General features: G+C 45.4%; 1 protein-coding gene across 2 annotated transcripts in view; it reads right to left on the reverse strand.

Moving 5' to 3' along the window:
• Positions 1–14,468, reverse strand: part of TPH2 (tryptophan hydroxylase 2) — a 335,484-nt gene that overhangs the window by 217,559 nt on the left and 103,457 nt on the right. For both annotated transcript variants that reach the window (XM_040343986.1, XM_040343985.1), the window contains exon 7: positions 2,350–2,485. In XM_040343986.1, the coding sequence (XP_040199920.1) occupies positions 2,350–2,485 (136 nt within the window). The remainder of the gene's footprint in view (positions 1–2,349; positions 2,486–14,468) is intronic.

Here is a 14,468-nt window from a genome sequence, read left to right on the forward strand (position 1 = left end):
AAGATGCCCTGCTAGACCCACCCCCTCCTTTTTTACTGAATAAAATGCCTTGCCTACTGGGAAATGTAAAGTTCATATTACGGTAGGCAAAAAGGGAACGGGCCACGTTGTTCGCCTAGGCTAATGAAATACAAGGGGTGGGTGTGGGCAAACAAATTCAAGAAAATAATAATACAAAATAAAAAATACTAATAGGACAGAGAACCGGAGGAGGGGTGGAGTGGAGGGATGATGATAAGGAGGATGAAGATCTGTTTTTAAAATGATAAAGACTCTCATAACAAAAATAAATTATCTAGACACGACAAACGTCTGTGATCATGGATATTCATGGCAGTGAACAGGAGTCCAAATAGCTGAAAAGATCCATGATGCTGTTCTGAAGAGATTCCAAAATGACAAGCAGCTAGGGATAGGGGCCTGACCTCCAATGCTACAGCTGTACAATAACAAGCAGCTAGGGATAGGGGCCTGACCTCCAATGGTACAGCTGTACAATAACAAGCAGCTAGGGATAGGGGCCTGACCTGCAAAGCTAAAGTTGTAAAATTACAAGCAGCTAGGAAAAGGGCATGACCTGCAATGCTAAAGTTGTAAAATTACAAGCAGCTAGGAAAAGGGCATGACCTGCAATGCTAAAGTTGTAAAATTACAAGCAGCTAGGAAAAGGGCATGACCTGCAATGCTAAAGCAGTAAATGAAAAGCAGCTAGGGATAGGGGCCTGACCGCCAATGCTGAAGCTGTAAATGACAAGCAGCTAGGGATAGGGGCCTGACCGCCAATGCTGAAGCAGTAAAATGACAAGTAGCTAGGGATAAGGGCCTGACCTGCAATGCTAAAGTGGTAAATGACAAGCAGCTAGGGAAATGGGCCTGACCTCTAGTGCTGAAGCAGGAAAATGACAAGCAGCTAGGGATAGGGGCCTGACCGCCAATGCTGAAGCGGTAAATGACAAGCAGCTAGGGATAGGGCCTGGCCTCCAATGCTAAAGCAGTAAAATGACAAGTAGCTAGGGATAGGGGCCTGACCTTCAATGCTAAAGCAGTAAAATGACAAGTAGCTAGGGACAGGAGCCTGACCTCCAATGCTAAAGCAGTAAAATGACAAGCAGCTAGGGATAGGGGCCTGACCTCTAGTGCTAAAGCAGGAAAATGACAAGCAGCTAGGGATAGGGGCCTGACCGCCAATGCTGAAGCGGTAAATGACAAGCAGCTAGGGATAGGGCCTGGCCTCCAATGCTAAAGCAGTAAAATGACAAGTAGCTAGGGATAGGGGCCTGACCTGCGATGCTAAAGCGGTAAATGAAAAGCAGCTAGGGAAATGGGCCTGACCTCCAATGCTAAAGCGATAAAATGAGAAGCAGCTAGGAGTGGGGGCCTGGCCTTCGATGCTAAAGTGGTAAAATGACAAGCAGCTAGGGATAGGGGCCTGGCCTTCAATGCTAAAGCAGTAAAATGACAAGTAGCTAGGGACAGGAGCCTGACCTCCAATGCTAAAGCAGTAAAATGACAAGCAGCTAGGGATAGGGGCCTGACCTCTAGTGCTAAAGCAGGAAAATGACAAGCAGCTAGGGATAGGGGCCTGACCTCTAGTGCTAAAGCAGGAAAATGACAAGCAGCTAGGGATAGGGGCCTGACCGCTAGTGCTAAAGAGGGGTCTGGGCGAAATGCTCTACCTCCTCATAGTAGAAACAAATCTACATCTTTACAATTTAGTAGCTGTGCAACAGATCATATACTTGTATTTGTTGTTATTATAATTATTATAATTATTATTTAACTGTAATAGTATGTACTAAATTTTAGATTATATTTAGAGTCTCTTCATACTCAGATTCTTGGACACATTTTGTCATTTTCCATAAAATTTATTTCTGACTGCCTTCCAGGAATGTATAAAGAATTTCAGCTGACTGCACAAAACTCAGTTAATTCAGATCATTAGCATTGTGAAAGACAGTTAGTTTGAACACAAAACTTGGATTCCTACCCATGTGAAATCCCAAAGGTTAGGCTCTAGACAGAAGTGTTAGTCTTAAATTAGTCTGTAGACGTAGTCTAAACATAAGAGTCTAACTAGTGATGCATGGGCGCTGCCTTCAGTACAAAGAAATAACTGCATCTAGGAAAAAGAATTTGAAACATGTATTTTCCTATAATCAAGTGAACCCAACCTCTATTGATTTTTGTGGATAGAAAATGACAGATGTTGTTCATTAGTCGTATTGTGCACAGAGGAACCCTAGCATAATTGGATGTGCTATCATTTAAATGCTGCATCCTCAGCTGCATATTAATCTCTGCTGCTTGATTTCATGAAGCTACAATTTAGAATCACAAAATACTTACGGTTCAGGTGTGTATAGAGGATCTGATCCATGTCTGATGTATTGGGTGCAGTGAAAGACCCTATAAGCTAGTCCAGCTAAGAAGTCTCTTGGGGAGAGATAGCCAGCAACTGGTCGCACAGTGAATCCAGATCTTTCTAAATAAATTACAAACAATGCTTATTATACTACACATCAAGTAAAATGCTGGGAAAAACACATTCTACAAATGCTTAATAGTAAGGCAGGGAATTTTGTCCACTAAAATCATCCTATTAGGACTGAAAATATTGTTCCCGTGCATCCGCACTGAAAAATCAAATACATTTGTTTCCAGCGGTGCTGGAAAGGCCTTGGGTCTTTTAAGCTTCTGAAAAAGCATGAAGCTCTTTAGTTCTTTTGCCACCCAAGTCATGGTGAATAATAATTTGTATATCAAAATCCTTGCCCTGGGCTGTTAAACATAGAAGGCCATATGCATTTTCTTCACACTAATTAAGATAATCTAAGGTACAGCAAAGGAGAACAGATACCGTAGAGGCCATATTACACAATAATAAGTTAGTGCTGTGAGGAAGTGTCCATAATAATGATCAAAAAAATTTGAATTTCATTTCATTTGACTTAGAATATCTCCAGGCAGAATAATAATAAAAAAAGACAAAAGTTAAGCAGTCATTGAAGTTATTTACCAGATTAATAGGATAAATTAGATATATTTTCAGTGCGAAAATTTCCAGCTGTTTATTGCACAGTCTAACTGAACATAAATTTTATATCCCCGACATTTAATATTTTTATTATGGTTATGTTGGGTATATGCAGTAAGCATCATACCATAGGACTGTAATAGTAAAGGATTACCAGAGTAAAGACTATTGCTTTCTACCAGTTGGATTAGACCCAGTCACTTGTATTGAGAAGGGGGCATAGTTATTTTGAGGCATCACTAAGCATGTAAACAAGGTATTTCCCTGTTCTGCCTATTGACAGGACACTGATCTACCGCTCCCTGTCATCGGGAGCAGTGATCAATGTCATATCACCGGTAGTCCCGCCCCCACACAATTAGAACCACTCCCTAGGACACACTTAACCCCTTCCTTGCCCCCTAGTGGTTAACCCCTTCCCTGCCAGTGTCATTTACACAGTTATCAGTGCATTTTTATAGCACTGATCGCTGTATAAAAATGGTGTCAAAAGTGTCCGATGTGTCCACAATAATGCTGCAGTCATGATAAAAAACGCTGATCGCCACCATCACTAATAAAAAAAAAAATAATAAAAATGCCATAAAGCTATCCCTTATTTTATAGATGCTATAACCTTTGTGCAAACCAATCAATATACACTTATTGCGTTTTTTTGTTTTTTTTAACCAAAAATATGTAGAAGAATACATACCCTCCTAAACTGAGAAAGAAATTAGTTTTTTATATATTTTTGGGGAATATTTATTATAGCAAAAAGTAAAAAATATATTTTTTTCCAAAATTGTCGCTCTTTTTTGTTTATAGCGCAAAGAATAAAAACCACAGAGGTGATCAAATACCACCAAAAGAAGGCTCTATCTGTGGGGGAAAAAATTTTGTTTGGGTACCACGTCGCACGACCACGCAATTGTCAGTTAAACCGAGACAGTACCGAATCGCAGAAAGTGCTCTGGTCAGGAAGGGGGTAAATTCTTCCAGGGCTGAAGTGGTTACGTGTATTAATATTTTTCTACATACTTTATATATTTTTTAGAATTTTTCATACATTTGACGTGATCTTTCATTTTATAGATTATATTTAATTACTACAAGTTACTAGGGTATGAGCTGCTGGATCAGTTGCTGAACACCATTTTCCCATGGCTCCTTGTGAGCAGGAAAGTGAGAAACTAACATAAAAGAGGGATCAGCAAGCGTGCAGTGAACTTTCATGATCGCTTCAGCAGCCTCTCATAAAGGGATCGAGTGGAGATTTTTTCCCCAAAAGGGAACTGGGAGGAGTATAAGGACTACCACAATACCATCCCAACACTAACAAAAGAAGGCGTTGTTGCCTATATACTGTAACCAGGAACCCTATTATTCTGTTTAGTTGGAATACAGAATGAGTTGCTGAGAAGTACAGTATACGTATGAATATTTACAAAATTTAAATAATAAATATGCTTATGAAAATCTATACATGTATAAAGGCATGTGAAAAAGATTAAATCTTAACATGCATTAACCACATGCATGTATCAGAATAAAATATTTTTCACAAGAGTGGTCATTTAATCAGATCACAAAGTATTATAGCATTAACATTAAATTCATGTTCCACTTGAAACAAAAATGAACCCCTGCTGTAACAAGAACAGCATCCCCTCGGCCCCCCCCCCCCTTACACACACACACGCACACACATACTCCAGCCTTTTTAAAGCACACGCATATCCCTCTACTGTAACTTAAGAAATCTAGAAAATATGGCATAGAAAGACACATTAATGTGTTTCGGATAACAAACTTTTAGAGGCACCAAATTAAAGATACTGCCAGTGGCGGTTCGTCCATAGAGGGCGCTGGAGCGCCGCCCCCTCTGGCTCTCACCGCCACTGAGTCTAATAACATACATTCATGCATTGCACGAATCTATGTTATTGTCACCGCTGCGCTGTTCTATTCAGATGGCCGGACATAAGGCGCCGACCATCTGAATAACGGCAGCTGGTTGGCTGTACGGAAGTGCCTATCAGAGCCAGCGGCTCTGATAGGCTTTCCGAGTACAGCCCTCGGGTCCCCGAAAGCTTATCCTCAGAACGTTACTCTCCTCTTTTGACTTTGTTACTACTGAAGAGGTCTCTAAAGTTTTCTCAGAAGCCTGTCTTCCAGCCTGAGGTGCCAGAGCCAGTTTTCCAGCCTGAGGTGCCAGAACCAGTTTGCCAGCCTGAGGTGCCAGAGCCAGTTTGCCAGCCTGAGGTGCCAGAGCCAGTTTGCCAGCCTGAGGTGCCAGAGCCAGTTTGCCAGCCTGAGGTACCAGAGCCAGTTTGCCAGCCTGAGGTGCCAGAGCCAGTTTGCCATTCTGAAGTGCCAGCTGCCCAGCCTGTTGTTCCTGTGCCAGCCGCCCAGCCTGTTGTTCCTGTGCCAGTCGCCCAGCCTGTTGTTCCTGTGCCAGTCGCCCAGCCTGTTGTTCCTGTGCCAGCCGCCCAGCCTGTTGTTCCTGTGCCAGCCGCCCAGCCTGTTGTTCCTGTGCCAGTCGCCCAGCCTGTTGTTCCTGTGCCAGCCGCCCAGCCTGTTGTTCCTCTGCCAGCGGCCCAGCCTGTTGTTCTGGTGCCAGACGCCCAGCCTGTTGTTCCTGTTCCAGCCGCCCAGCCTGTTGTTCCTGTGCCAGCTGCCCAGCCTGTTGTTCCAGTGCCAGCCGTCCAGCCTGTTGTTCCAGTGCCAGCCATCCAGCCTGTTGTTCCAGTGCCAGCCGCCCAGCCTGTTGTTCCAGTGCCAGATGCCCAGCCTGTTGTTCCAGTGCCAGCCGCCCAGCCTGTTGTTCCAGTGCCAGATGCCCAGCCTGTTGTTCCAGTGCCAGCTGCCCAGCCTGTCGTTCCAGTGCCAGCTGCCCAGCCTCATGAGCTTCTGTCTGCTGCTCAGCTCGATGACCCGGAGCCTGCTGCCCAGCTCGATGACCCGGAGCCTGCTGCCCAGCCTGATAAGCTTCTGCCTGCTGCCCAGCTCGATGACCCGGAGCCTGCTGCCCAGCTCGACGAACCGGAGCCTCTGTCTGCTGCCCAGCTCGATGACTCGGAGCCTGCTGCCCAGCTCGACGACCTGGAGTCTGCTGCCCAGCTTGATTTGCCCGTCTGCTGCCCAGCTTGATGTGCCTGCTACTCAGCTTGAGATTCCTGTGTCTGCTACCCAGCTTAAAGTACTTTTTGCCCAGCCTGAGATGTCTGTACCCACTGCCCAGCTCGAGCTGCACTTTGCCCGGTTTGACACCATGGACTTTCCCCAGCAACAGCTAGTTGGAGTGTCCGGAGGCCGCTCCTTTGAGGGGGGGTACTGTCAGGAAGGGTTCCTCCCGCTGGTGATACTGCCTGATATTTGGTGTGCAGTACTGTGGTCCACCACCAGGTGTCTCCTGGCAGTCTGGAACTGCCAGGGGAGCTCTCCCCTGGTGGTATTATGTGATCTTTGGGCCGCAGTACTGGCGTCCACCAGCGGGGGGTTCCTGGCAGTGTGGGGCCGACATCTCCTGCGATCAGGCGTCACCTGAGCCTGATTGCAGGAGATGTGTATAAATACCTGGCAGTGACAATTAGACCTTGCCTTGATATCTTTCTATGCGCTCTGAACCTGAAACCTGTACCTGAACCTGGAAACCTGGAATCCTGTGATCCTGTGCTCTGTACCTATACCTGTTCCCCCTGTGATCCATCCATCCCCTCCTTGTCCTGTTTGTGCTCCCTTTCCCCAGCTGCTGACCTCCCGTTGACGATCCTGGCCTGGCCCTGTTGTGATTCCGGTTTGTCCCTATTACTTGTACATATTGGTCTATTACTGTTATTATTTGTGGTTTCTGTTGGTGTTGGTTGGAGTGTTTTTGGAGGTTGTTATTTTAATATATTATTTCACTATCCTTAATAAATCATATTTTCACTTAAAACACGTCTGGGTTCCCTCTGTTGCAGTCCACACAGTTCTGATCACATCTGATTCATGACACCTGTATTATGATAATAATTTTATATATATATATATACAACCTTTAACTTTTTTGAGCAATATATATATATATATATATATATATATATATATATATATATATATATATACAGGGCTTTTTTTTCAGGGGGAACCCAGTTCCACCACCTCTGGCTCAGACCCTTTGGTGCCTGCTCACCACAATCACTTGTTAACACAGCAGTCTGGTTTCTGTGTTTACAAGTGACAGCTCTGCACTCTGTGTGTAACCCCCTAAACTCTGCACTCTGTATGCAATGCAATCCTGGTATTTAATGCCCCTTTAAGACCCTTCTACTGTTTGTGAAATCTGAACGGGGTCGTGGTTGAGTTCCTGCACCTATTTTCTGAGAAAAAAAGCTCTGCATATATATATATATATAAATTGTAAGGAATTAGCAGCGGGTTGTGCATTTCTCCATGGAAGAGTACACAGCACAGTAAAAAGGCAGAGAAGACAGCAGGAACTTGCCAAAATACATGCATAGTTTATTTACAAAGTATGTGCCCATACAGAACAGTCCTCAAAATGGTAATGACAGAAATGACAGAAACAGAAAATAAATCCTTGCCACATTGGTGGCTATTTGGCTAACTACGAACACTGGAACCTAACTACATGTCCTGGAGTAACCTACTGCTGCCCAGGCACATGATCAGAGTCCTTAGTCACAGATGTATGTAATCTCACCACACAAGCAAATGGCTACTTCCCAATCTGCCCTGCAGAACCCAGAGTATTAGATCTGCCTAAACTGAGCTCATTAACCCCTCAGTGGGCCAATCAAGCTCAACACACAGCACAAAAAGAAAGTACAGTATATTGCTGGAAACTGGGACAAATATACCTCCCATCCTGGACACAACCCATAATTTTCCTTGGCTTCCTGTCACAATATATATATATATATAAGAAATTATTCACGTTAAAACTAGGTTCATAGGGCCAAATCCACAAAAGAGATACTCCGGCGTAAGCCGTCGTATCTCTGGTTCTAACTTTGGAACTAATCCTCAGAAGCAGTTTTCCTAAGTTAGGCAGAAGATCCGACATCTGTAAGGGACTTACACTGCCGGATCTTAGGATGCAGTACCGCATCCGCCACTGGGGGCATTTCGAGTCGAAATGCCTCTTCTGGTATGCAAATTAGCACTTAGGGCGATCCTCAAAGCTTTTGTGCTTAGTTTTTTCGCCGCAAGTGTTAGTTTGCCAAGTGTAAAACTAGGGCTGCTTTTACAAAGTGTAAAGTTAGTCACACCTTGTAAAGGCCCATTCAAGCGACGGCATTTGGTATGCATTCCCGAGGGAGAACTCCACGGCAATTTGTAAAATCCAAACCGGCATGGGTTCCCCCCCAGGAGCATACCAGGCCCTTAGGTCTGGTATGGGTTGTAAGGAGACCCCCCCTCCGCCGAAAAATCGACGTAGGGGGTCCCCCTACAATCCATACCAGACCCGTATCCAAAGCACGCTACCCGGCCGGTCAGGAAGGGAGTGGGGACAAGCGAGCGCCCCCCCCCCCTCCTGAGCCGTGCCAGGCCGCATGCCCTCAACATGGGGGGGTTGGGTGCTCTGGGGCAGGGGGGCGCACTGCGGGCCCCCCCACCCCAGAGCACCCTGTCCCCATGTTGATGAGGACAGGACCTCTTCCCGACAACCCTTGCCGTTGGTTGTCGGGGTCTGCGGGCGGGGGCTTATCGGAATCTGGGAGTCCCCTCAAATAAGGGGGCCCCCAGATACCGGCCCCCCACCCTAAGTGAATGAATATGGGGTACATCGTACCCCTACCCATTCACCTGGAGGCAAAAAGTAAGTTAGTAAACACACAACACAAGGCTTTTTAAAATAACTTATTATTCTGCTCCGGATGCCCCCCCTGTCTTCTTTATTAGCTCTATTACCAGGGGGGGTTTCTTCTTCCGCTCTCCGGGGGGGGGCTTCTCCGGACTCCAGGGGTCTTCTTCTATCTTCTCCCCTCTTCCGCTGTTGACTCGGCCAACCCCGGTTCTTCTCCAGCTGTCCGGTGCCTTCTTCTTCAGCGCTGGCTGCCTGCTATCTTTGTGTGTTAGCTCAATTAGTAACAGGCAGCCGGCGCGGTCTTCTGTGACGTCACCTTCTTCTCTTCTGTTCTTCTCCCCTCTTCCGATGTTGCCTCGTCGCCTGTTGTCGCTGTAATGATGGAAGCGCGCCTTGCATCCCCATTTATATAGGCATCACCGTCCCATCATGCTCCGGCAGGTACCCACGTGGTGGGTGCCTACCCACGTGCACCCACCACGTGGGTACCTACCAGAGCATGATGGGACGGTGATGCCTATATAAATGGGATGCAAGGCGCGCTTCCATCATTACAGCGACAACAGGCGACGAGGCAACATCGGAAGAGGGGAGAAGAACAGAAGAGAAGAAGGTGACGTCACAGAAGACCGCGATGGCTGCCTGCTAGAAATTGAGCTAACACACAAAGATAGCAGGCAGCCAGCGCTGAAGAAGAAGGCACCGGACAGCTGGAGAAGAACTGGGGTTCGCCGAGTCAACAGCGGAAGAGGGGAGAAGATAGAAGAAGACCCCCGGAGTCCGGAGAGGCCCCCCCCCCCGGAGAGCGGAAGAAGAAACCCCCCCCGGAGAGCGGAGAAGACCCCCGGAGAGTGGAAGAAGAAGCCCCCCCTGGTAATAGAGCTAATAAAGAAGACAGGGGGGGCCTCCGGAGCAGAATAATAAATTATTTTAAAAAGCCTTGTGTTGTGTGTTTACTAACTTACTTTTTGCCTCCAGGTGAATGGGTAGGGGTACGATGTACCCCATATCCATTCACTTAGGGTGGGGGGCCGGTATCTGGGGGCCCCCTTATTAAAGGGGACTCCCAGATTCCGATAAGCCCCCGCCCGCAGACCCCGACAACCAACGGCAAGGGTTGTCGGGAAGAGGTCCTGTCCTCATCAACATGGGGACAGGGTGCTCTGGGTGGGGGGGCCCGCAGTGCGCCCCCCTGCCCCAGAGCACCCAACCCCCCCATGTTGAGGGCATGCGGCCTGGCACGGCTCAGGAGGGGGGGGGCGCTCGCTCGTCCCCACTCCCTTCCTGACCGGCCGGGTAGCGTGCTTTGGATACGGGTCTGGTATGGATTGTAGGGGGACCCCCTACGTCGATTTTTTTCGGCGTGGGGGGGTCTCCTTACAACCCATACCAGACCTAAGGGCCTGGTATGCTCCTGGGGGGGGAACCCATGCCGGTTTTTTCTTTGAAAATTGGCATGGAGTTCTCCCTCAGGAATGCATGCTGAGCGACGTTATCATTTTTTTTAATAATTATTTGTTTTCCCGGCGCGTATATTTTTTTTCACCCGTCGCAACTTTAGTGTCCCGTCGCAATCCACAAAGCCGCCCGGCGTCAATTACGTTCGCGCGCTGCACGTCGGGAAAATTACGTCACACGCATGCGCAGTACGGCCGGCGCGGGAGCGCGCCTCATTTAAATTATAAACGCCCCCTGGAGAGGAGGACCGCCTTACGACGGCGGCACTTAAGTTACACGGCCTGAAATTTCTAGGTAAGTGCTTTGTGGATCAGGCACTTAGGTAGAAACTTTAAGTCAGTGTAACTTAACTGCTGAAAGTTAAGTTACGCCGCCTGGCTGAGGATTTGGCCCATAGGTTCTTAGTACACAAAGCATACCGCAGTTCAGTTTAACATGTCACAAATTAATGCAGTAGTTCCTTTTCAAACACTGATGATTGAACTTTCAGAACTCTGGAAGTCGTTTCACCAAGATATTATAGAAACAGCTTGTTCACCTTACTACAGTGTAAATTGAACACTACACAGTGACTTATGACAATGAGACCAAAGGAAAGTGGTAAGGCTGTTGCTATAACATCATGGTGGTTATTTACGAAAGGCAAATCCACTTTGCACTACAAGTGCACCTTAAAATGAACTTGGAAGTGAAGTCGCTTTAAATCTGAGGGGTAGATCTGAAATGAGGGGAAGCTCTGCTGATTTTATCATACAATCATGTGCAAGTTAAAATGCTGTTTTTTATTTTCCTTGTATGTCCCCCTCAGATCTACAGCGACTGCACTTCCAAGTGCACTTTCAAGTGCACGGGCAGTGCAGTTGTAGTGCAAAGTGGATTTTCCTTTAGTAAATAACCCCCACAGTGTCAGTGAGATACAGTATATACAAAATAATAACAGCTCCACATAGAGCATTAAATGAGTAAAAAAGATTTATTAAAAGTTGTATTGCACTTACAAACATGCAGTAAAAAAATGCCTTGAATCTGATGTGCCGGCCGGTACACAAATTCCCAGACACCCATCCACTGGGGGAACGTTTGGAGCTCTTGGGTGACGACAGCACGCCGCTCCGCCCAAATTCCCAGACACCCATCCACTGGGGGAACGTTTGGAGCTCTTGGGTGACAACAGCACGCCGCTCCGCCCAAATTCCCAGACACCCGTCCACTGGGGGAACGTTTGGAGCTCTTGGGTAACGACAGTGCGCCGCTCCATCACCCAAGAGCTCCAAACGTTCCCCCAGTGGACGGGTTTCTGGGAATTTGTGTACCGGCCGGCACATCAGATTCAAGGCATTTTTTTTTACTGCATGTTTGTAAGTGCAATACAACTTTTAATAAATCTTTTTTACTCATTTAATGCGCTATGTGGAGCTGTTATTGTTTTTTACATGGTGGGCATTGATGTTGGTGAAGTTTAATCACTTGTGGATGAGACCCAATGTTAAGGATTGTATCTGTCTGAACTGCAAGACTGGGAGTGACTACCTAATATATGCTGTTCATGATCCCCTGTCATAAGGGATCATGTTGTTCTGGTAAGGAGCCAATCTATAGTTTGGTGGAGGATACATCACTTTTCTTTTGACACGTTTTCAACTGATTTTGGAACTTGGCACAGAGCACGGGTGTTTGGCATTTCACGTGTTAAACATTTATGGACTTTATTGCTACAATTTTAACTTTATTTATACATTTTTTATTTGGTTAATATTCATTGATTTAATGATATGATCTAAATTCTTTTTGATGTTCATTATTAATATCATCACTGTTTCACTGCTATTGAGGGGCTTGAGAGTGCTTTATAGTGCCCTCTAGTGGCTACCAACCTTTCTTGTTTATTTTTTTTGGTATATTAGTGATTTATATATACCGTCATCTATCACATAGCTTATGATTTATACTATCATATATCATCAGTTTTGTGTATTTTGTGATTCAAACATTTGTTTCACACGGTTTAGAGGTAGCGCGATTTATATTTTTTCTCTATGATCTAGAAACACTGCCATCTTATCTGGGCCAAAGCTCATTTAAAATGGCCTGTTGCAAAGTGAAAAACTGTTCTGTGGTCAGACGAATCAAAATGTGACATTCTTTTTGGAAAACATGGGTGTTGTATCTTTCAGACTAAAGAGGAGAGTGACCATCTGGCTTGTTACCAGTGCTCAGTTCAAAAGCCTGCATCTCTGATGGTATGGGGGCACATATATGCGTATGGAATGGGCGGATTACACATCTGAAAAAGCACAATCAATGCTGAAATCTATATCCAGATTTTAGAGCAGCAAATGCTCCCATCCAGAGAACGTCTTTTTAAGGGAAGGGGAAATTACCCATTTTTTTTCTTAAAATTTTAAATTTTCTCAGTTTAAACATTTGATCAGTTTTCTATTTTCTATTGTGAGTAAAATATGGGTTTTTGAGATTTGCAATTCATTGCATTCTGTTTTTATGTAGATTTTACCCAGTGTCTCACCTTTTGTGGAATTGGGGTTGTACATTATGCCAATAATTGCTTCATAATTATAGAAAGAGCACAATGCAAAAATAGCTAAGACAGAGTGGTAGGCTAAATGCAGCAGACGTAAACTATATGGCCAATAGCTTGTAGATACCAGACCATCGCCCCTTTATAAGTTTGTTTATGTTGTTTATGTTAGGCTTTTTTCGGCGTATAGTTACCCCTGCTATATGAGGCGTATCCTATGTTAAGTATGGCCGTCGTTCCCGCATCGAGTTTTGAAAATTTTACGTTGTTTGCGTAAGTCGTTCGCGAATAGGGCTGGACGTAATTGACGTTCACATCGAAAGCAATGACGATTTGCGGCGGAATTTCGAGCATGCGCACTGGGATTTTTTCATGTCAAATACGTGGGGTCACAGTTAATATACATAAAACACGCCCACATCATCCACATATAAATTAGGCGGGCTTACGCCGACACAGATAAGTTACGCCGCCGTAACTAAGGGCGCAAGTTGTTTCTGAATACGGAACTTGCGCCCTAAATTATGGCGGCATAACGTATCTGAGATACGCTACGCCGGGCGGATGGATAAACCATTGTATCTGAATCCAGCCCATAGTTTATATGCATGGGCCTAATCTATTGAATGGTATGAAAATTCGATATTTGCTGTGCTTCCTCTGCAGTAGTTAGCCACAGATGCTAAGAGCCACACCAAAAACAACACAATCCCTAAGCAGAGATGGGCAAATCGATAAACATTTCACTGCAAGCCAAAGCAAATTGAGCAGACTGATGAAAGGAGATGCTTTCTAGATTTGTCAAGATGTATTCAAATATGCATATGGCAGATTATGCAAAATCAGCATGCATATATGTTATGAGTTCAAAGTGTGATTGTTCTGGAAAGTCTTGGTTATGTCTGATTAGCAGTAAACCCATAGGTGTGTGCAGCCTATTGCATTAGGGTGTGCACCCCAAAGCTCAAACACACATGCGTGTATATACTGACAGTGTCAGTAGAGCAATGGACAGTGTCAGTAGGGCAGAGATTGGTGTCAGCAAGGCAGTGGCTGGTGTCAGTAGTTTTTAATTGTATTACATTTTTTACAGTGTTATCTCTTTTATTGTTGTTCTTTTATGATTATTTAAAAAAAAAAATTTAGGGGCTTTGGTGAAATATCAGGGGTCAAAACAAGGGGAATCTGCTACACACAAGGTGATTAGGGTGTGCCCAGGCACACCTGGCACGCCCTGTGCTCACGCCTATGAGTAAACCAATAACAAATTTACTCTACACTCTCAAGTCACTGGTTGTAGACTACAGTTCAGGTAACCTGATTGGCTGAAGCGTCATCGAGGGCGGGAGAGGACATCGAGGGACGTGGAAGCAGAAAGGTAAGTGCATTTTACAGGGCACAGTGGCGACAATGGGCACAGAGGCGACAAAGGGAACAGTGTGCAGTATAATGCCATGACACAAAGCAGTGCAGTCTTGATCTGCATTGTGCAATGCGGTGTGCAGGTACTGCAGTGCACACTCGGCTGTTCATATATCAGGGGAACAAAGTCCTGCTAAGAACTCTTTTATATTTGATACAGTTTTGTGTTGGTATTTACACATCCCTGTATTGTGTAATGTTGTTGTAATAGATACAAGTTC

Source organism: Rana temporaria, chromosome 3, assembly GCF_905171775.1.
Source record: "Rana temporaria chromosome 3, aRanTem1.1, whole genome shotgun sequence".
Classification (NCBI taxonomy): domain Eukaryota; kingdom Metazoa; phylum Chordata; class Amphibia; order Anura; family Ranidae; genus Rana; species Rana temporaria.